This window comes from Lontra canadensis, unplaced genomic scaffold, assembly GCF_010015895.1.
Source record: "Lontra canadensis isolate GAN:19392208 unplaced genomic scaffold, GSC_riverotter_1.0 scaffold12, whole genome shotgun sequence".
Classification (NCBI taxonomy): Eukaryota; Metazoa; Chordata; class Mammalia; order Carnivora; family Mustelidae; genus Lontra; species Lontra canadensis.
In genome coordinates this window covers 28,873,795-28,895,872 of record NW_022631006.1, presented here as the reverse complement: position 1 = coordinate 28,895,872, position 22,078 = coordinate 28,873,795, and the positions used below count along the sequence as shown (strand labels likewise).

Below are 22,078 nucleotides of genomic sequence, written 5' to 3'. Positions count from 1 at the left end.
GGCAGAGAGGTAGGCAGAGAGAGAGGGGGAAGCAGCCTCCCTGCTGAGCAGAGAGCCCCATGCAGGTCTCAATCGCAGGCCCCTAAGATCATGACCTGAGCTGAAGGTAGATGCTTAACCCACTGAGCCACCCAGCCACCCTTATTTATGGTATTTGAATCACCATCCTAACATACCCATATCATGCTGTATTTGTAGCTGTTACGGTCAAGGTAATTCTACATAGAGTTGCACGTATCTGAGGACCACATTGTCTTTTCGAATGTTGTGCCCAAATATTTACATATATAAATGCACAGTATTTTATTTTTTAAAATATATTTTATTTATTCATTTGAGAGAGAGAGAGAGAGAGCACAAGTAGGGGGAGAGGCAGAGGGAGAGGGAGAAGCAGAATTCCTGTTGAGCTGGGAGCTGGACTGATGGATGTGGGCTCAATCCTGCACCTGGAGATCATAATCTGAGCCAAAGGCAGACACTTACCCATCTGAGCACACAGACGCCCCCACATAGTGTTTTATAATAAATCATCTTCCTTCTATTCTTTTATATCTCTTTAGACATTTTATAAATTTTTAAATTATGTGTGTAGGTAAAATACATTATTTATACATTGTAGTTCATAATGTAGTTCATAATGTCTACATAAATGTAGGCATAAAAATATCTATCTGTTATAAGAACGGAGTGTTGGGACTGATAAGGCAGGTAGCTAGGGAATCATCTAAGGAAAGAAACTGGAATCTGGCTCAATAATTTGAGAAGACAGGATGCCCCCAAGTCGGAGCTAAAGCTCAGGTGTTTACCTGAGAACTAAGAGTACCTCCCTAACGAAGGGGTTATTTTCCAGAAGACAGATAATCTGTCTACCCAAGCTAAACACATTTCTCCTGCTATTATCTGTTTGGCTCTGCTCTTTATGAAAATGGCACTAGCATTACCATCCTAAGGTCACTTGTCTCTTTCCAGAGCCTAGTCCTACGTTCTGGGGAAAGTTCTGCTTAGCTTTTCAGGATAGCTCCAAATAGATTCTTTGTAATCCACGGATCTCTTCCAGGTGGACGCTGGCACGCTCTCAGCTCACTCTGCCTTAATTATTCCATATCTACACCTGCTAACAGGCCACTGCATTTCCCCAGGTTACAGGCAATTAGACTTTCTCTCACCTTTTATTTCCACTGTCACCAAGTAACTTTAGGAGGAAGGGTACACCTATTTTTGACACCAAGAGAAAAGGAGCCCAGATAGGAGGAGAACATGCCAAAATCCTTCCCCAGAAGCCGAGTTTGAGGTCACAACAGGAGAAAGGAGGAGACGGGAGGGGGAGTTGGAGGGACGCGAGTGGGGCGGGGACTAAAGTCGGGTCCGGGAGAGGCTGCAGCGTCCTCTACGCGTTCAGACCACCAGCGGGCGGCTCAGCTCCCAGTGGTCCTGTGCTCGCGGCAGCCGCCGCGCCCCGCCCGGGCCGCGTCCACGCCCCGCCCGAGCCGCGTCCACGCCCGAGCGCTGTCCCCTCCCCGTTCCCCGCTTGCTCCTCCTCCGGCTTCCACTCTTCCTACTGGCGGAGCCGAGAGTCCTGCCCGGCTTCCTGAGGCCGAGAACGGACACGCTCCCCGTCAGCCAGCGTCTGCCATCCCCGTGGGTTCCGGGGACGGTCCGGGTGCAGGTAGAAGCCGGCCGGGGCCTGGGATCCGGGGTGTTGAGCTCGGCAGTGGGGAGCCGGCGGGAAGGACCTAGCGCGGACGCTCCGGACCCTCGGGAGAGCCGGGAGGCCTGGCGCCGGCAGGGAGCCTTTGGCCGCCACGTCCTCCGGCTGCTCGGGACGGGGTGTGGTTGTGAAAGGAAAAGTGGGGGAGCCGGCGGAGACTATGGGGGTGGGGTGGCAGGGGATGGAAGCACATGGGAAGAGACCCAGTGAGAATGAGTCACTGTGCTCTAGAGAAGCTGCCATTACAGAGCAATAGATGGTGTGACCGTCGCTTCTCATACCGGGGTGTGCCGACGCAGGAGAGTATCAGCCCTCTTATAAGCGGTACTAATGTGTTACCCCGGCAAGGTCTTCAAGATATACTAAGTAGAGAATAGTGTCTAAAGTGTGGTCCTCTTTGTGTACTGCAAAAAAAAAAAAAAAAAAAAGGGTGGGTGGGGGATAAACATGTATATGTATAGGAAGTGTCTGAAATTGTTCATACAGAACAGTTAGTAGTGGTTATCTCTGGAGAATCGAACTGGAGATGGGATTTTTACTTTTCAGTTGTAGTCCAGCTGAGCCTCCCTTCACAAACTCCGGGGTGCAAAAATATTTAACTGTATTTTTCTGTTAATTTAGTTTTTATTGTAAGACTTTTTAAATTTTTTTTATTTAGTTTTTTTAAAGAGTTTATTTGTCAGAGAGTGGGGGGGAGGGAAGCAGGAGGAGCAGCAGGCAGAGGGAGAAGCAGGCTCCTGGATGAGAGAGGAGGCTGAATGCGGGAAGGACTGGATCCCAGGACGTTGGGATCATGACCTGAACCAACTGAGCCACCCAGACATCCCTATTTTAAGACTTTTTATTTTGTTTTGTTTTGATATATCTTGAGTCAGTTCTGAGATTTCCCACTCCTCTTCCTTATATAGTGCAAAGAAAGGAAGGAAGTATACTAGGGCACAGAGGCCATCACTCTTGATGTAATTTGTTCACACTGATGTACTACTATAGTGTACTAGTGTCTGGTGAGATAGCATTGTCTTTTCTAGTTCTGGATTGTCCGGTCTAATTAAGTCTTCTTGGAAGTATTCTGCAGTCCTGTCCCTAAGCTCTTGTGCATTAAGTCAATCGACTTAACAACATACTTATTCCTAAAATACTTAAATGTAAATAGGTGATAAGCACTTGTCCAATAAGTAAGTAAATACATTCCTCATGATAGAAATTTAAGCATTTTGCCCGGCAGAAGTTCTTAATTTGCACTTAATGGGGGATTTTAAGAGATCCATGAATGGACTCCCTGAAAGTTTGAGTGCAAAATGGTATATACTCATCTTTTTCTGTGAAAAAGCTACACAGCTTTCACCAGATTCTCTAAAAGCCTCTAAATCCCACTGACGAGGCATTTTAGAAATAATGGTGAACAAGGCAAAGAGGATCTCTGTCCTCAGGAACTTATAGTCTGGTGGGGGGAAAGACAAACAGGCAACTACAATGTAAGGAATGTGTTTTGTGATAGAGCAGGTTTGCTGTTGTGAGAACATACAGGCCCATATATTAGACTAGGGCTGGCTATCAGCAAAGGCTCCTTGGAGGAACTGACTATTAAACTGAGGCCTGCAGAATGGCAGGAAAGTAGAATTTGGACTGGTAAAGGAGGAGCTGGGAAAGGAAGTACTCCTGGTAAAAGGAAGAGTATTTTAGGCGTCCGCCTGTGTAAAGATCCAAAGTCAAAAGATACCTTGGCAATTCACAAACTTAAAAAAGAGTTTGACTGCAGCTTAGATAGGAGTAGCACTAAGAGATGAGGCTGGGAGAGGATCAAAAGCCAGGTTATATGTGTGATGCTGGCCATGCAGATGTAAATCAGACAGAGGAGCTCCTTGACCCTCAGGGAGTTTTATTTTAGTAAGGAGAAACAGGGAACAAGTAGGCAAGTAAGCAAACAAAATAAATTTTATCATGGTGAAATAAGGCAATATAAATGGTGGCTGTGGTATATACTGAGGAACTCCTTTAGACAGATCTACATACTGTGTGAGAGGAGGGTTTCAACAAAGATGGTGGCAGGCAGAATGGAGAGAATTGGATAGATTTGAGAGACATTGAGGGAGTAGAACCAATAGGATTTGATAGTTTACTGGATGATAATAACATATATAATAACAATAGCTTTCATTTATTGAACACTTACTAATTACCAGGCACCGTTCTAAATGCTTAGTACATTTTTACTTATTCTTATAATAACTCTATGAGGTAGACATTTATCTCGGTTTTGATGAGGAAACTGAGCCACAGAGAGTTCAAGTAACCAACCCAAGTAGATTCAGGGTCCCATCAGGATTCAAACTCAAGTCTACTTCACTCCATATCTCTATAAGCAGAGGGGGGAAAGGAGATGGAATAGAGTTGAGGAAGAGTGGGAGAAAGATGATACATTTGGGTCTGGAGTTTTGGGTACCTTTGAGTCATCCAAGTGGAGATGTCCAATAGGCAAATGGATAAATGAATACGAAGCTCAGATGAGATCTAGGTCAAGGAATAATTTTGTGTGTTTCCAGCATAGAAATGTTATTTGGAGCCTATCCTGGGAAAGTATGTAAGATTAGAATAGAATTCTAAGGGGCTTCAACATTCAAGCGATGGTGGGGAAAGAGCCTTCATGAAGAGAAGGAAAGAGATGTAAGAGGAAAATCAAGACAGTGGCACCAAGACAGCCAAAGAGAAAAGAGGGTTTCAGTGAGAGAGTGAGCCACAGTGTCATATTCTGCTTGAGAGATGAGGCAAGATAAGGGCCAAGATGTGCCTGTTCTCATTGTAACAAGAATTACATTGGTTAACCAAGGGGACAGCCTTGGGGGAATAGGAGGGACAAAATGCCATTTAGTTGGTTGAACAGTGAGTAGGAGGCAAGGAAGTTGAGGCTGTTGAATATAGACATCTTGATCAAAATATTTGTTTTGGGCACCTGGGTGGCTCAGTGGGTTAAGCCTCTGCCTTCAGCACAGGTCATGATCTCAGGGTCCTGGGATGGAGCCCCACATCAGGCTCTCTGCTCAGGGAGGAGCCTGCTTCCCCTCTCCTCTCTCTGCTTGCTTCTCTGCCTACTTGTGATTTCTGTCTGTCAAATAAATAAATAAAATCTTTAAAAAAAAATTTGTTTCTCTAGAGCTTAGAGCCTAGAGTCCAGATTACAAGTGATCCCTTAGTTGGGATTGCACTAATAGCCCTAGGGGCCTCCTTTACTCCTTTGTGAGGAGACATGTCCCTTTCATCTCCAGCACTTTTTTTTTTTTTCTCTGCTCTTCAGCGTCTGCCTTATCTTTTCCCTATTTCTCTCATTTAGAATGCTCCCTGCATTCTCTCTGTATAATATTTTCAGAATATATCCTTAGAATGAACCCATTCTTTGAAGAAGAAATATTGGTTGTTCCCTGCTTGCAGGTCACTGGGATTGCCAGGAGGACTATGGGAAAGACATACTCCGAGGGCAAACACTTCAGTGCAGCCAGGAGCTCATCACCTTTCTTTCTCTCCTTCTAGGCATATACTGGTTGGGGTCCAGCTATGGAGAAACTCCACGGGCATGCGTCTGCCCACCTGGACATTCTGTCCTTAGAAAACCGGTGCCTGGCCACACTTCCTGACCTGAAGATCATGGAGAAACCATGTGGGCATGTATCTGCCCACCCAGACATTCTCTCCTTAGAAAACCGGTGCCTGGCCACACTTCCTGACCTGAAGACTGTGGAGAAACTACATGGGCATGTTTCTGTCCACTCAGACATCCTCTCGTTGGAGAATCGGTGCCTGGCCACGCTCCCTGTTCTAAAAAGTTCTGTGTCTACCAGCCCCTTGCTCCACTGTCTCCAGAGAGCTCACGTGGTGCAAGCTGATGTGCGTAGCCTGAACATCAGCAATTTCTCACATTCTGAGCCTCCTACCTGGAGGGCCCAGTGCCCCTCTGAGGGGCTAGCCTGTCTGAGCTGCCCCACGGCCTCGAAATCTGTCTCTGCCACAGAGAAAGCTCCTGAAACAGCTTTGGTAATAGCTCCAGGCACTTGTCCTGACTCCATGCATGTCTGTTGGATGCTTTTGTCCCTAGCCTTGGTGCCTCAGTTTCCCCTCTGCTGCTCTGTGTCTGTGTACCTTCTCTCCTCAGAGCCTCTTCCTGAGGTCCCCTTGACCCTCGGGCTGTCGTCTTCAGCATCACTACTTTTATCGCATATCAAGTTCAGATATTCTGGACAATAGAGCTGGCCTTAGAAAGCCTCTGCTCAGGAGGACAGGCAGTGTGGTATTGGAGTAGCAGCCAAGCAAGTGCTTCTAAGGTCTCATGTCCAGCAGGGAAACCATCTGCCATACCGTGGCCCACTTCCCTATATGTATACATGTAAACATGTATCCACTTGTACATATCTATACACACACATTTAGCATACAGGGCAGAATTAGTAGACAAACACACATTTCTTCTGTATGGACTTGGGTATCAGACTGAGGCAGAGGCTATACTCTGCCAACAACAAGTCATACAACCTTGGCCAAGACTTAACCTGTTGAAGCTTTGATTTCTTTCCCTTTAAAATGTGGTCAGTGAAAATCTGTCTCAGAGGGTCATTGTCAGGATTACTCTTGCCATCTTACATTTATTTGGGGCTTTGCAATTTGCAAAGAGCCATATATACATTACCCCATTTAATCTTCTAATGGCCCCATCAAATAGGTTGTAGGGAGTGAAAAAGGTGAGACTCAGAAGTTAAGCAGCTCACAGTTGCTGGGGGGATTGATCTGGGACTTGGCCTTTTTTTTCTGAATCCAGAATATCTTAATAGTATCATAGGAGGTGTGTGTGAGGGGCCTTGGACTCTTCGGCTGTGGCATCAATAAGGAGCATCTGAGCAAAGGCTCAGAAGGTTGAATTGAGAAAGGTGGCGTGTGTGACAGTGAGGGGTCACTCTGTCAGCCAAGAGAGATGGATGCCCGGGTTTGAGGGAGAAGGAGTTTTGGTTCTGGAATATAGATGTAGATGACTCCTGTGCCTGGGATCTGCCTTCAGATCTGTCTGTGTTCGAGAGATCTATCTTCGGATCTGTCTATGTGATTATCAACTGCCACTATCCCCAGGGCTCTTGTTCCTCGTCAGAAGAGAAAATGCCAGAAGAGAAGGAATGGGTAGAGGTTCAGATGCCTGTTTATAATCTAAGATTGGGAGAGGAAGAGAAGGTGGAGGAGCCTGTCCTGAAGCTCACCACTGAGGACTCTGAATCTCATCCTGGGCCCACTGACCAGGCCCTTAAGGACAAGAAGGTAAAAGTTCCAATGTTGGGGAGAGATTGATGATGGTGGAGGGAATTGTGTGAGGTGGTGTGGGAGGGGTGGTGACCAAGGGCCAAACCATTTCCCCTCCACAGATGGGAGGGGAAGGATGGGGTATCACCCAGCTCTTATTTCTCATTCTCTAATAACCTTTTCTAACCTCTCAGTTGGACAGACATCTTTCTGAATGTGGGGGTCATTTCTCTCTGCCCTTGATTTTGTAAATCGGCCTGAGTGGGTGCTTGAGTTGGTCCTCATGACCTCTTTCATCCTTTCTCCCCTCTCTTTCTCGATTCTCAGATGGTTCTCATAAGCCTGCTGTGCTCCACTCTGACATCAGAGGTAAACATAGAAGCTGCAGCTGACATGACCTCAGGTACTCTGTTTGAAGTCTGTAGTGAACTTGCACCTTTGGAGCCTGAATTCATCCTTAAGGTACTGTGGTGTGAAGGAGGGGTTGGATGGGAACTGGAAGCTGGGAGGCAGGAACTGTGGCCATGGTGTGGAATTGGAATGGTGGCGGTCTTGGTGGGAAGGGAGTAGGATCTCTGGGTGAGTCTGAGGGCTAGTTCCTGAGGTTCTTTGAGGAGCGGGGGGAAGATGAGATTGGGAAAGAGTATTTGTTTAGTAACTACACAGGCTAAGTACACAAAACTAGGCCTTGAAGGTCATTTCAACAGATGTAATGAAACTTGGATCTGGCTTTTAAGGAGCTTATAATATTGTTAGGGAAGCAGAACATTCCCAAGTATTACATAAATGCAAATGGAGTAGTAGGCAGTGAATGTTTCAGAAGAAGAGAAATAGGGGAGAAGGGATGTTTTCTATTACCAGGTTGAGCAGGGACTGACTGGGGGACAGGGAGGTGGTGGGGGTGGCCTGAAAATTACCCTGGGTAATTTTCAATGGCCCTTGATGGTGGGAAGCCCTTTAAGTACCTGGTTGACTTGGAAGGTGATTAGTAGACTCAGAAGAAGCCATGCTGCAAAGGTGGATAAGGGCTAGAGTATGGAGGATGTAGCCTTCCAAGCCAGCAGGCTTGGGCTTTCTGTTTTATAGACACTGTGAAGTGTTCAGGAAAGGTTTTATGCAGGTGGATTAAGCAAGTGAGTTTGTTTGGGGCATGATGCTTTGGGACAAGTGGCTGAGATGCCAGCTCTCCCCACTCTGTGCCTCAGGCAGCTCTGTACGCCAGGCAGCAGCTGAACATCCGGACTGTGGCCAACAAAGTGTTGGCCATTGCTGCCTTCTTGCCCGTCTGCCGCCCCCACCTGCGACGCTATTTCTGTGCCATTGTCCAGCTGCCTTCTGATTGGATCCAGGTAGCCGAGTTCTACCAGGTATGTTCCCCGAGCTTTGGCTCTCACTTGTTCCCTCTCCCTTGCTTATCACATCCCTGCAGAAAATTCTCATCTAGTTCCACCTCCCCTCAGTTGTCCTCAGCTTTGCTTCCCAGATAGGACAGCTTCTCCCTGGATCGTGCTGGGTTGCCCAATAGAGAAAATATGACTGAGAAGAGCTGGACCACAGTGGGAGAAAAATTGGTCTTATTCTGGACCTCGTGTTTACGATGCAGGAGATGAGAATCAGAGAAGTCTGCCGACTGGCCCAGGACTGTAGAAATGATCACTGTAGAGCTGGGGCTGGAAACCATCTTCTTCTGTGCCCTCATTTATCCCTGTGGTCTTGCCTTGTTGTAGAGGGTTGATATGTGTCTCACTTCTGAGGGTCTTTCCTCTCTCGCTGACAGAACCTGGCTGGAGGAGAGGAGGACAAGCTGGTGCCCCTGCCTGCCTGCCTGCGTGCTGCTATGACTGACAAATTTGCCCAGTTTGATGAGTACCAGCTGGCTAAGTACAACCCTCGGAAGCACCGGGCCAAGAGTCGCCCCTGCCCGCCTCCCCGTCCCCCAGTTAGTCCCTGCTCAATCTGGTCATTCACAGCCCAGGCCCCTTCTCTCTGGAAAAAGGGGGTGGGCAGGAGGTTGAAGGAACCTGCTGACCCGCACTAAGCATCTGACATGTTCCTACCATATAAAAGGAGTCAGAGAAAGGCAGAGGGAGGAGCTGAGTAGAGCTCAGGGGGCAGACAGGGCAGGGCTGTCTTGGCTGGCTTCCTTTTTGGCAGAGATGGACCTTTGGAACCATTGGAATGGATCTCTCCAAGGACGGGTTCCATTTCCCATTTTGAAATTGCTTCTCCTATCCCTACAGAAGACAGGGCGCCCATTTTCTGAGACACAAAAATACTGGCCGAGGTACCTGAGATCTCTTAAAGTTGAACAGAAGAAGGTGAGTGCTTTGTTCTGAGGTTCTACATGTGCATGTAAAACCTTTTCTCAGCTAATATTTAGAAATGGAATTCTGTTTGGTTTAGAAATACTCAAGATGTGGTAGGCATATTCCAATTTCCAACTTCCTGGGGAGTTCTCAGTTGTGATTGTAGGGTCAGGTTTGAGAGCACTGGGAAAGGCTCCTTTTATTTCCCATGTTGCTTCCCTTACTATTTACGGACTGGTGGCACGTACAGCTGGGTAAGTGAGTTAACAGTATATGAAATATGGGCACATGGGTGGCTCAGTTGGTTAAGCATCTGACTCTTGATTTTGACTCAGTTCATGATCTCGGGGTCATGGGATTGAGCCCTGCACGTTGGGCTCCTCACACATCAGGGAATCTTCTTGAGGTTCTCTCTCTCCACCCCCCACCATTCTCTCTCAAAGAAAGAAAGAAAGAAAGTATGAAACTTATAAAGTATATACTTTATAAAGTATAAAACTTCTGGAGGAAGTTTTAAAACCAAACCAAGCCTTTTTGCATTAATGACAAATAAAGCCCTGCACTTCGTGGTTAAAAGCATAGAATCAGGAATTAGACCTGGGTTTGAATCCGCCCCCCAACCAGCAACACTCGCTGGCTATGCAAACTTGGCCAAATGACTTACCCTGTCTTACCTCAGTTTCCTCAGATATAAAATGGGGATAATAGCAGTGCCTCCTTGAGTACTTCATTGGGTTCTTGCGAGGATTAAATCAGTCACTGATTTTAAAGTATTTCTTTTTTTTTTAAGATTTTATTTATTTTGGGGTGCCTGGGTGGCTTGGTGGGTTGAGCCTCTGCCTTTGGCTTGGGTCATGGTCTCAGGGTCCTGAAATTGAGCCCTACATCGGGTTCTCTGCTCAGCAGGGAGCCTGCTTCCTTCTCTCTCTCTCTGCTTGCCTCTCTGGCTACTTGTGATCTCTCTCTGTCAAATAAGTGAATAAAATCTTTAAAAAAAAGATTTTATTTATTTTGTGTGTGTGTGTGTGAGAGAGAGGTATTGAGAGAGAGAGAGAGACAGAGACAGAGTACAAGTTGGGGGCAGGAAGAGCTGCTGAGCAGGGAGCCTGATATGGGACTTAATCCTAGGACCCTGGGATCAGTCACCCAGGCACCCTGACTTTAAAGTATTTCTCACAATATCTGGCACTGAGTAAGTGTTAGCTATCACCAACATCATCATCATTAAAATAGATTATTGGGAAAAAATTATGGTGATTATTACAAGAGAAAACATTCTCAGTTGGTCAACTGATCTTTTCTCTTCATTCTAATAATATATCCCAAACTTAGCTCTTCTATTGTAGAAAACACCATAGAAAGGCGACTTTGTTCCGTTTTTCCACTCCTTGTGGCTTGCATTTGCTGATGCCTCCATTTACCTCCTCCTCTAAGTCTCAGTGATTTAAATAAAAGCTGCTTTTTCCTTTCTCTCCCTCTAAGAAAGAGATGTTCTCTGTTCATTCCATCCCCATCTTGTTTTTCACAAGCCAGTTATCCCGTGTTAACTATTGATAGTTCAATCTTGCATACATGAAACACAGTGACCCCAAAGAGCTACTATGGTATGCTCACTGCAGAAGTTCTTGCTGCTGGTGACTTTTTTTTTTTTTTTAATATTTTATTTATTTATTTGACAGAGAGGGAGAGATCACAAGTAGGCAGAGAGAGAGAGGAGGAAGCAGGCTCCCTGCTGAGCAGAGAGTCCGATGCGGGGCCCCATCCCAGGACTCTGGGATCATGACTTGAGCCAAAGGTAGAGGCTTAACCTACTGAGCCACCCAGGTGCCCCTTGCTGGTGACTTTTGCTGCCTATTCCTACTCTTTGCCCAGATCTACATTGGGAAGAAATTACCTCGTAGGTATAGGATGTCTGCAGTTCTGATTTTTGAAGCAAGTGACATGGCCATAGATTAAATGACTTCTGTGGGACTTGGGGGATATTTCCACAGTTTGAGGAGACCTACAGTGCAGTACCAGAGAAAAAGAAGCAGCCGAGGTTCACTCTGAAGAAGTTAGTACAGCGACTGCACATCCGGGAGCCGGCTCAGCACATCCACGCCCTACTGGGTTACAGGTGAGAAGACACACCCTGAAAATACCATCCACCTGGGTGACCCTGTTGCTTTTCATCCTCCATGGCCCTGTGCCTATTGTTCTGATCCCAGCCACATTAGTGGCAAGCACAACTGACTAGCTTTGACTGACTGACTTTCTCTCCTGGGTTATTTTCAGCCAGCTTTGAAATGATAAGATTTTCCTCTTTTTCCTCTTCTGTTCCAGATATCCTTCCAGCCTGCAAATGTTTTCTCGAAGTCGCCTCCCTGGGCCATGGGATTCTAGCAGAGCTGGGAAGCGGATGAAGCTTCCTCAGCCAGAAACCTGGGAGCGGGAGCTGAGCCTGCGGGGGAACAAAGCTTCTGTCTGGGAGGAGCTGATTGGTAGAGTAACCTTGACCATACAGTCCCATCCTCTTCCCCATTCACACCTCTACGTTTTGGACCCTGAGTTAACTTCTGTGGCATGATACAGTTATTCTCTTGCCTGGGGGTTGCATCACTGAAAGTGATTGGGTTTGTGAGTTTTGCCATCGACCATGCCCAAGTGGACCGGTGGTGCCTGCTTTGAGTGGCACTGACTTCATAGGGAGGTTGTTATTCCAGATGTGGTTAGGTGATGCACAAGCCTTGATCAACACAGGACTAAGTGGTACCTTCTCTCTGATTTCACTTAGGTCATACTGGGTAAGTCATCTAATCAAGGTAGGATTGGCATATGGAGTATTGGAATCTCCTTAGGAACCCATATTTAGGACTTTGAGGTAATTTGCCCATACTGATAAAGAGAAAAAAAATTAAATCAGAAGGACCAAGTTATTTCAGTCTTCTGTTTGTCTCTTTTTTGTTGCTGTTGTTAGTTTATTTTTAACTCTACAAGGCTCTTTCTAGTCTGTCTTTTCTTAAGTTCTCTTTCATCTTTGAAAATTTCAAGTTAGTATCTTTCTGTTGAAAAACATCTTGCTGTAGAATTTGTGACTGAGTTTTGGAGGCTTCATATTTTGGGGCTTCAGAAGCCTGTCTTTTTTTTTTTTTTTTTTAATCTATTTCTCTGCGAACTGCCATGTACAGATTGTGCCCAGGGCAGCCCAAATTCTCAGCTGCTTATCTGTCACGGTTCTCACTGTGTGGTTGTCGCTGGGGGTATAGACATGAGAATCACACGGGAATTAAAACACATGCATGCACACACACATGCCTGACAACCTCTTTCCCAATATTTGACACTTTGGGTGGAACAGGAGAAAGTTGCCTGGATGGCAGCCAGGATGTGTAGCTGATTCTGGTATGTCATCTCTACTTCCTCCCTCTGCCCTTAAAAATTAAAACTGTGACATTTGTCTAGGCTCAGTCTAATGCCCATAGTCTAATCCTCTAGACTCCAGAGTTTTTTGATCCTATATTGCAAAAAAACTTTTGTTTGACGTCATAATATATGTATATATAATTTAAACAATTTTATATATGTACTAATGAATTATGTACTTGAGAGAATACATAAAATATAATTATATAAATATAGATCTAAAAATGTGTATAAAAATATAAATATACTAATAAAATATAAGACAAAATGTAATTAGATATACAGACCCCTCCACCTGGGTGGCTCAGTGGGTTAGGCCTCTATCTTTGGCTTAGGTCATGAACTCAGGGTCCTGGGATGGAGCCCTATCGGGCTCCCTGCAGGGAGCCTGCTTCTCCCATCCCCCTGCCTGCCTCTCTGCCTACTTGTGATTTCTCTCTCCGTCAAATAAATAAATAAAATCTTAAAAAAAAAAAAAGATATATAGACCCCTCTTGGGAGACCACAGGGCTCATTAATAACTCAGTAACAGTTTTTTTTCTTAAGATTTTATTTATTTATGTGACAGAGAGAGAGCACAAGCATGGGGAGCAGCAGGCAGAGGGAGAGAGAGAAGCAGGCTCCCCATAGAGCAGGGGAAGCCCCATATGGGACTCGATCCTAGGATTCTGGGATCATGACCCGAGCCAAAGGCAGTCGCTTAACTGACTGAGCCACCCAGGCGCCCTCATTAGCAGTTTTTTTGAATGAGATCAGTGAACTTCTCAGTCTGAAGGATAAAGGTTCAGTTTATTTTCTAGTATCATAAATATGATATTGGACTTAATTTCTTATTTAAATGATCTAGAAAACCTCTCATACATAGCAACAGTTGAGAACAATTTATGAGCTGACAAAGGATGCAGTTGTTTATGAGTTGTCCCCCACCATTTGCATGGTGTGCACAACCTAATTCTTCTGTACAGTTTGTGGACAGAATTATGACTCAAGAACCACAGGACTTCCAGAAGGCTGGAAGCTTCTATCTGTAATTCAAATGAGACTTACATCACCTTAAAAAAAGACACCACCACTCTTTTGACAGAAGCTGCTGCTAGTGCCTGGGGGCGTGGCTAGGGGCTGACAGGCCATGTCTTGAAGGTGGTCCGAAAGCACCTCTGGGGGTACCCAGGAAAAATATCACACCTCCGACTTATGGTTTCCCTTGTCTAAAAGAAAGAAAGGATGTTCCCAATATTTACCAAACAGATTGCACCCCTGTGGTCACTCGGTCTATGTGTTGTATGGTACATGGCACATATGAGAGTTCAGGTTTGTGGAGGAGAATAGGGGTTCTCTAGTACAAGGGCATCAACAGAGCCCCTTACTCTCTTTTGGTTTCTGCATAATGACTTACCAAACTTATGCTTGAATTGTAAGTGGATTTAGAATTATTATTCAGTCTTAACCAAACTAACCATCTGAAGTAGACATAAGCCTTAAAGACATTATTATTAAGAAACTATGACTTGGGGGCACCTGGGTGGCTCAGTGGGTTAAGCCTCTGCCGTGAGCTCAGGTCATGATCTCAGGGTCCTGGGATCGAGCCCCGTATTGGGCTCTCTGCTCAGCGAGGAGCCTGCTTCCTCCTCTCTCTCTGCCTGCCTCTCTGCCTACTTGCGATCTCTGTCTGTCAAATAAAATCTTTAAAAAAAAAAAAAAAAGAAACTATGACTTGAAGATGACACTAATATTACAGAACAAATGGGCAATATGAAAGTAATAGGGGTGAAATTCTGCTTTAGTGCAAGTCTTCTTCACTTCTATTTCAATGAAAAATAATGACTATTTAATCAGATCTCACAAGAAGTTTGCCAGAAAACTTAAAAATTTCCAGGAAGATTATTTGAAATATGAATTTATATACATTATTATTAAAGGTAAACCTTACTTTAGGTTATGTTGTGCCTGGAAATATTAACCCGATGATTACACTACATGTATACAATTTATAAATAAATAAACTTACACTAGAAAATTTCATGTTTCGCCACCTAAAATGTTTGGAAATCTTTACTCTAGATTAGAGAATATATTTTGCTGGTTGAGCCCAGTTGCGTGGCTGGACCAGCAGACAAAGCAACCATAGGAGTTGTTTATTCAAATAGCTGTCTTGTAAACAATATTATATAAATCTTGCTCCACACTTTAGGCCAATCCTGTTTTCATCTTTCTATATGTCTAAAACATTTTGAGTAGGATGGATTGTATGTTAGTACCTCACTCTCTCCGTTCTGCATTTTCTTTGTGGCCTCTGAACGTCTTGCTCTGGTCTCCGACCTCCCTCACTCATCTTTTGTCTGCTTTCCTTACCCTGTGCCTGACCTTCCACAGACAATGGGAAGCTTCCCTTCATGGCCATGCTTCGGAATCTGTGCAACCTGCTGCGGGTTGGAATCAGTGCCCGCCACCACGAGCTTGTACTCCAGAGACTCCAGCATGAGGTATGTGGGGGGGGGCAGGGGGACTAGAGGTGGGTGCAGTAATGCTGATGCTTCTTCCTCATGGCTGTGGAAGGTCCTGGCCACGAGCTATTCTATGTGGGCTATAAGTAGGTATGGAGATACGGATAGGCTGGCAGAGACAGATCTGCGGGATACGCCCCAGTTCAAGAATAAGAACTTTCCTTGGATCACTGATTTACCAAGAAGAGGCACTTTTATGATGTAACTGACTTCGGAGGGAGTCTGATATAAAAGAAATCAGCCTCCTTCATTTACTTCCTCTCTCTTTTTTCTTTTTTTCTTTTCTTAAAGATTTTATTTGTCAGAGAGAGAAAGAGAGAGGGAAAACAAGCAGGGGCAGCGGCAGGCAGAGGGAGAGGGAGAAGCAGGCTCCTCATTGAGCAAGGAGCCTGATGCAGGACATGATCCTGGGTACTGGGGATCATGACCTGAGCCAAAGGCAGATACTCAGCTGACTGAGCCACTCAGCTATCCTTCCCTTCTTTCCTTCTTCTCATAGTCTACCTGACGGCTTTCTTTTTCTTTTATTCTTCTCCACTTTTCTCTGTATCTCTTCTGTAATATCCATTTTATCCTTCCTCATTTTCCCACAAATCTAAGAGAGTGGTAATCTAGTATTCCTGGTCCCTGAGGACCCTGATTAACCCCACCCCCATTCTCCCTGATATGTTGCTCGTGACCCCTCCCTTGCTTTCCAGAATTCGGTGATCCACAGTCGGCAGTTCCCATTCAGATTCCTTAATGCCCATGATTCCATCAATAACCTTGAGGCTCGACTCAAAAGTCAAGGTATTATCTATCTTCCGAATCCTGTTTGTCTCTTGAGTTTGAGAGTAGATGAATTAGGAGCACTAGTATGTTTCAGCCTCTTGCCTTCCGGTCTCAGGATGTGGGGTGGGCAGAGTTCAGACACTTGCCAGCCCGAGGGTCAGGGCTTAGGGCAGGTATTGGTGGGAGGACAATAGGAGAGAACAGGCTGACTGACATTGACTCACTTACTTACCTGTTTGCCACACAGCATTGCCACTCCCTTACAATACAAAACTGATGTGTTCAATAATGACTAGAAATGCAAAAAAACACAATAATTGGATGACCTATCGGAGGTATCCTTACAACCCAAGTCGCCAGAAACTTCGGACAACAATGATGATACCCGTGATATATGAGCAGCTCAAGTGGGAAAAGCTGAAAATACAAAAGGCCAGGTGTGTGTGTGTGTGTGTGTGCGTGCCTGCCTGTGCATGCTATGCTATCTGGGAGCAAAGGGTGGGCAACAAGAGGTACCGTTATAGGGCTCGGGAGTCATCTGGGAACCCCAGCTTTTATTCTGTGAAGGTATGTTTGCCCCAGTGGCTCAGACTTGCCTGGTTCCAACTGTCTTTGCATGGCAAACCTTGCCTTTAATGTTGTCCTATGGAGAAATCATGAGAAAAAAAACTATGTTGAGGCCTCCAGTTTATAATTTGGGATTGTTTTATTGGTTTCTGGGGGGCTCTGTGAATCCGTGCAGCATTCTCCTTTCTCTTAGTGTATACTAGTGTCCTCTGCTCCTGCTCTGGTTCAGTTTCTTTTTCTTCTCCATGATATCTGTTTTGTCTCTCTCTCATCCTGTCTTTATTTATTTATTTGTTTGTTAGTTTATACATATAAAGATAATAACCACCGAGCAGGCTCAAAGTCAGACATAAAACCTGTTCTATAAGGTTGTTGAAGTCCCGGCACTCTGCCTTTTAGATGCTTCAACAGGATCTTCATTCAAGACAAATGCAGGGCTCATCTAACCTACTAGGGAATGCGTGGCTGTAGCCAGGGCTACTTAAAAGTCAAGTCTGGAGTCCAGTCCAAACAGCAAACATTCGCTGGCCAACTCAGTAGCCACGAGCCACACGCAGCTAGTTGGAATTGAGATGTGCCAGATTTTGAGGACAGTATGAAAAAGGATGTAAAATATCTCCTCTGTAACTTTTGTATTAATTTCATGTTAAAATGAACATGGTTTAATATGTTAAATCAAATGTCCTATTGGGTTAATATCTCCTGTTTATTTTGACTTTCTTCCTACAGCTACTAAAAATTTTTAGTTACATGTGTAATTTTAATTTTGTTTCATTAACTGTAACTTAATTCTATTGGATAGCACTGGTAGAGAATATTGAATTTTCTAGTTTAAAAACATTATTATGGGGTGCCGGGTGGCTCAGTGGGTTAAGCCTCTGCCTTCAGCTCAGGTCTTCATCCCAGGGCACTGGGATCGAGGGCCCCCCACCCCCCATCGCATTGGGCTCTCTGCTCATCAGGGGGCCTACTTCCCCCTCTCTCTGCCTCTGCCTGCCACTCGCCTACTTGTGATCTCTTTCTGGTCAAATAAATAAATAAAATGTTAAAAAATTAAAAAAGTTTTAAACATGCACACAAGTAATGAGAATATTATAATGGACTCTCATAAAACTGTTAACCACATTCTGTGATTATCTGGATTTTCCCATAGTTCTTTTAGTGGTCCCTTTCTTCTTTTTTCTGGGAAGGTGTTTTTACGAACAAATGCCATATAATATAATTTTATTTCATCCTTTCCTATTTCCACATGTATCTTTTAATACATTTTATTATGTAGTTAGAATGTCATTAATATACCTAATAATTATAATAATTCCTTGGTATTATCTTTTATTATCTAGTCCATATTCAAATTTCCCAATCATCTCAAAATTATGATTTCACAATTTTATTCAAATCAGAATCCAAACAAGGCATACGCATTACATTTAACTATTAAGTCTCTTATATCTCTTTTAATATTTTCATTGTCTTCAGGCCTTTGACTTACTATAGAAACTGGCTTCAGGGACCCTGCAGTGTGTCCCACTTTCTGGATTTGTCAACCTCCTCATGGTGTCTTCTAACTTGTTTCTCTTTTTCATGTGCTGAGGATATTAACTCTAAAGGGTTACATAGATTAAGATTCACTTTTTTTTCCTTGCGAGACTATTTCATAGGGGATTCTTTGTATCCTGTAAATGAGACCACCTTTTTTTTTTAACTTTTTTTTTTTTTTTTAACCTTGTAATAAGATACAAGATTAGGGGGCACCAAAGCTCTGGTGGTCCTACTCGTAGTGATGCTAAGACTGACCCATGCCTTTGAGTGGTTATAGCCTGATCTCTTCTCTGTAAGTCGATGGTTCATGCTTTGGTGATCTTTGCCTGAACCCATTGTTTCATTAGCCGCTCTAGAGTGGGAGTTTTCTATCATTCCCCGTATTGATTAGCTGGAACTCTAAAAAAACCCTCTCCTATCAACTTAAAACTATTCAGTTACCCTGAAGTAGAGATTCTACTAGAAAGGTGGGATGAATGGATGAATGTTTTCTTCTTTCCTCTTTAACTGCTGGTTTTCAGAATATGAGTTCGTATTTGTTCTTTAAAATACAATTAAAAGTATGTAGCAGTTAAATCTTGCCTCATGAAGTAGGCACGGATTTATGAGGGAAGTGGGGCAAATGATTTAGAGAGTGGGTCTACAGAAGACGCCCCTCTTCTGCCATGAGAACGGTCAGTAGAGGCCCTTGGAATGGGAATGGGGAAGTTCTGCCCCAGTCTCCCCTACTGGCAGTGGAGGCGAGCTGTGGTGGGGGCGGGAACACTCAGTGCTGGAGTGCCAAGTTCTCATCTTCCCATCTGCCTCAAAGTGGCAAGCAGAGAAGCCCCTGAGCCCTTCTGTTGGTGTCTTTTCTGCTGGCAGACGGGGGAAGTATGATGGTGAGATGCTGGCTCGGTACCGGCAGGCCCTGGAGACAGCCGTGAACATCTCTGTGAAGCACAACCTGCCCCCGCTGCCTGGCCGCACCATCTTGGTCTATCTGACGGACATGGGGACGGAGGAGCTCTGTCGGAAGAGCAACTTGCAAGGGGTAAAAAAAAAAAAAAAAGAGAGAGAGAGAGAGAAAAGAAAAAGAAAAAAATTAAAAGGTTGGGGGTTAGAAAGGGGGCTGGGGATCCTGAGAGGTATCCTGTTCCCAGACATGGTTTTCCCAAGGAAGTACTCAGACCTGAAATAAATGGCATGCATTTGCATCTCAGTATTGGACCCTGGTTCCTGGGGACAGTTCCTAGAATGTTGTCTAATGCCTGTTCCTGCATTATAATACTTCTGTTTTTCACATTTGGCTGGTACTTAATTCTCTCTAAATTTCTGTCACCAAAGTATGTCTCATTTTCATTTCCCTACATCCCAGTTTTGAATTTGGGCATGAATCCTGGTCCTTCTCCACCTTTCTCCCTGACCAGCTCTTCTTGAGAGCTGCTGAAGCTGTCCCTTCCTAACTGGGGATTTTGTCCCTTTTCCCCAACAAATGGAGTGTTTGACCTCCAGGGCTGGATGGGTAAAGGTAGGTTTCTAAATAAGGGTGCTGGGGAATCTGGCTGGCTTGGCTGGCTTAGTTGGTAGAGTGTACAACTCTGGATCTTAATGGTGGTGAGTTTGAGCCCCATGTTAGATATGGAACTTACATAAAAAATGTGGGGGTGGGGGGGAGGCCGTATCTCACTGTGATGTTTATCCAAGCAGCCCCCCATAAGCTATGTGCTGCTGCTGATTGGGATGATGATTACACGGGCAGAGCAGGTGAATCTTTTATTCTGTGGAGGAGGCACTATGAAGACTGCTGTGCTTAAAGCAGAAGAAGGTATCCTGAAGACTGCCAGCATGCTCCAGGCTCAGGTCCAGGTTAGACACCCACCCCCACCAAGCAAAAATGCATGAGTGGACACTGTCCTGGACACGGCCTGATAAATCAGGAAAGGCTTGGATATAGATAGTTCTGAAGATTTCCCAAGCAGAAAATGGTGTTTGTTGCTTACTGATGATCTCCCATGCCAACACGGAACATAAGACTCTTTTCTTCAGGATTTGGATGAAGAGGGTGAATGGTCCTTGGAGACTTTTGGGAAGTACCTGCTGTCCCTGGCTGCCCAGAGAGTCCCTGTGAGTACTTCCCAGTCCCTGAGAAGCCCTCCCTGTCCTTCACTTTTCCCTCCACAACCGACGTCTCTAATTTCTCAAAGATCATCTTTCAAACTAAGTATGGTACCCACATCCACTCCCAGCTGGCTGTAGTACCCTATCCAGTGGTGTGTTGGTGAATGCTTAACACCCAGCTCTCTGGAAAAAATTAGTCTTAGTTAATAGCATTTGCGGGCGCCTGGGTGGCTCAGTGGGTTAAGCCGCTGCCTTCGGCTCGGGTCATGATCTCAGGGTCCTGGGATCGAGTCCCGCGTCGGGCTCTCTGCTCAGCAGGGAGCTTGCTTCCTCCTCTCTCCGCCTGCCTCTCTGTCTACTTGTGATCTCTCTGTCAAATAAATAAATAAAATCTTAAAAAAAAAAGATTTAATAGCATTTGCTAATTTCTATGGTGTAAATACTCCTATCACAGCTGATTTCAAGCTACTGACATGATATCGGTGAGCAGAGTTGGGAAGTGATGCCCAGTAGTACAGCACTACATGGTATTTCTACAGTATAGATACAGTAGATGTAAATAAGACCAAGAGTAGATAATGGCAACGTGTAGTAAAAGAATTAGGAAGTGATGAATTTTGAGTGTTGCCTTCATTTTTAATATAATTTATTTAAGTTTATACAATTTAATGTTTAGTAGTGGCCATGTTTAACAACGGGCTCACAAAATTCTTAAAATTATTTTAATATTTTGAAAAAAGATTTTACTTATTCATTATTCATCTGAGAGAGAGAGAGAGAGCACAAGCCAAATGGAGAGGCGGAGGGAGAAGGAGAAGCAGACTCCCTACTGAGCAGGGAGCCTGATGCGGGGATCCATCCCAGGACCCTAGATATCATGACCTTATCCAAAGGCAGACAGTTAATGATCTGAGCCACCCAAGCACCCCTCTAAAAATTTATCAATCAGCTCTTGTGAGCCTGAATTAGCCAGCTCCAGCAGCCCTCTTCCCTTCCCCCACTTCCTCCTTACTCCGAGTCAGGTTGTAGTGGCTTCCCCCAACCTCCGTGTTTTCTGGAAAAGCAATTTCCATTCCCGTCAGAGCTGTCCTAATCCCCTAATCCCCAGAGATCTTTTCTTTAGATATCCTGAGTTTATTAGCATTTCTTCTGTCCTTCTGCCTCCTGATCCCAGCTCTTTCCTTTTCATCTTACAGGTGGACAGGGTCATCCTCTTTGGCAGCACTATGCATAACAGACTGGTAAATGAGGCCAAACAGCTTTTCTGGCAGCATGTGAATTCCAAGTGCCTCTTTGTTTCTGTCCCCCTACAAAGGACATGTAACATGTAAGGATGCTCAAACTTCTTGTCCAGTGCCAAAAGATAGGTTTCCAGATTTCCTCTCTACCCCTACTGTAGTTTGGGACCCTCCTACTCACCAGGCACGTCCCTATCTCTGCCTAAGTAGTAGAGCTTTCTCTGAAGTCTTCAGCCTAGCTCCATGCCCCAGCCTAGCACATAACCCTATTCAAAGTGCAGAGCTGGGGTATCCATCCTAGAGAGCAGTGACTCTGTGCTCCTGGCACTGTTTCTGATGGCTAGTGGCTGCTTCTTCCTTTGCCAGATTACCAGATTCGAATCCTAACAGCGTGACACTCTCAGGCTACACTGATGGGATACTGAAGTGAGTACTGAATGGGCACTGAAGGGGTTGGGGGTTTTGTTAGAACATCTTTCCAAAATTACCTGGCTTCTACTCCCTTTACTTCTTTTTTAAAGCAATATAGAAGCTTATTGCTCTTCTGCAGCCATCCTGGTATAGCAGCAACAGTGTTAGAGGGGCTCAGTCACCTTTTATTGCTCCATCATCCTCAAATATTCTGCTTTCACCTCATGGCTCAAGACAGCTGCTCCAGCTCCGGCC

General features: G+C 44.9%; 1 protein-coding gene across 1 annotated transcript in view; it reads left to right on the top strand.

Annotated features, from left to right (window-relative positions):
- The first annotated feature begins 1,611 nt into the window (after positions 1–1,611).
- Positions 1,612–22,078, top strand: part of TEP1 (telomerase associated protein 1) — a 38,439-nt gene continuing 17,972 nt past the window's right edge. The window contains exons 1-17 of the mRNA XM_032856948.1: positions 1,612–1,666; positions 5,234–5,734; positions 6,818–7,000; positions 7,310–7,444; positions 8,188–8,349; positions 8,760–8,921; positions 9,223–9,300; positions 11,280–11,404; positions 11,611–11,768; positions 15,064–15,173; positions 15,893–15,983; positions 16,213–16,402; positions 18,939–19,107; positions 19,764–19,922; positions 20,103–20,180; positions 21,371–21,501; positions 21,779–21,838. Of these exons, the coding sequence (XP_032712839.1) occupies positions 5,258–5,734; positions 6,818–7,000; positions 7,310–7,444; positions 8,188–8,349; positions 8,760–8,921; positions 9,223–9,300; positions 11,280–11,404; positions 11,611–11,768; positions 15,064–15,173; positions 15,893–15,983; positions 16,213–16,402; positions 18,939–19,107; positions 19,764–19,922; positions 20,103–20,180; positions 21,371–21,501; positions 21,779–21,838 (2,468 nt within the window). The 5' untranslated portion in view covers positions 1,612–1,666; positions 5,234–5,257. The remainder of the gene's footprint in view (positions 1,667–5,233; positions 5,735–6,817; positions 7,001–7,309; positions 7,445–8,187; positions 8,350–8,759; positions 8,922–9,222; positions 9,301–11,279; positions 11,405–11,610; positions 11,769–15,063; positions 15,174–15,892; positions 15,984–16,212; positions 16,403–18,938; positions 19,108–19,763; positions 19,923–20,102; positions 20,181–21,370; positions 21,502–21,778; positions 21,839–22,078) is intronic.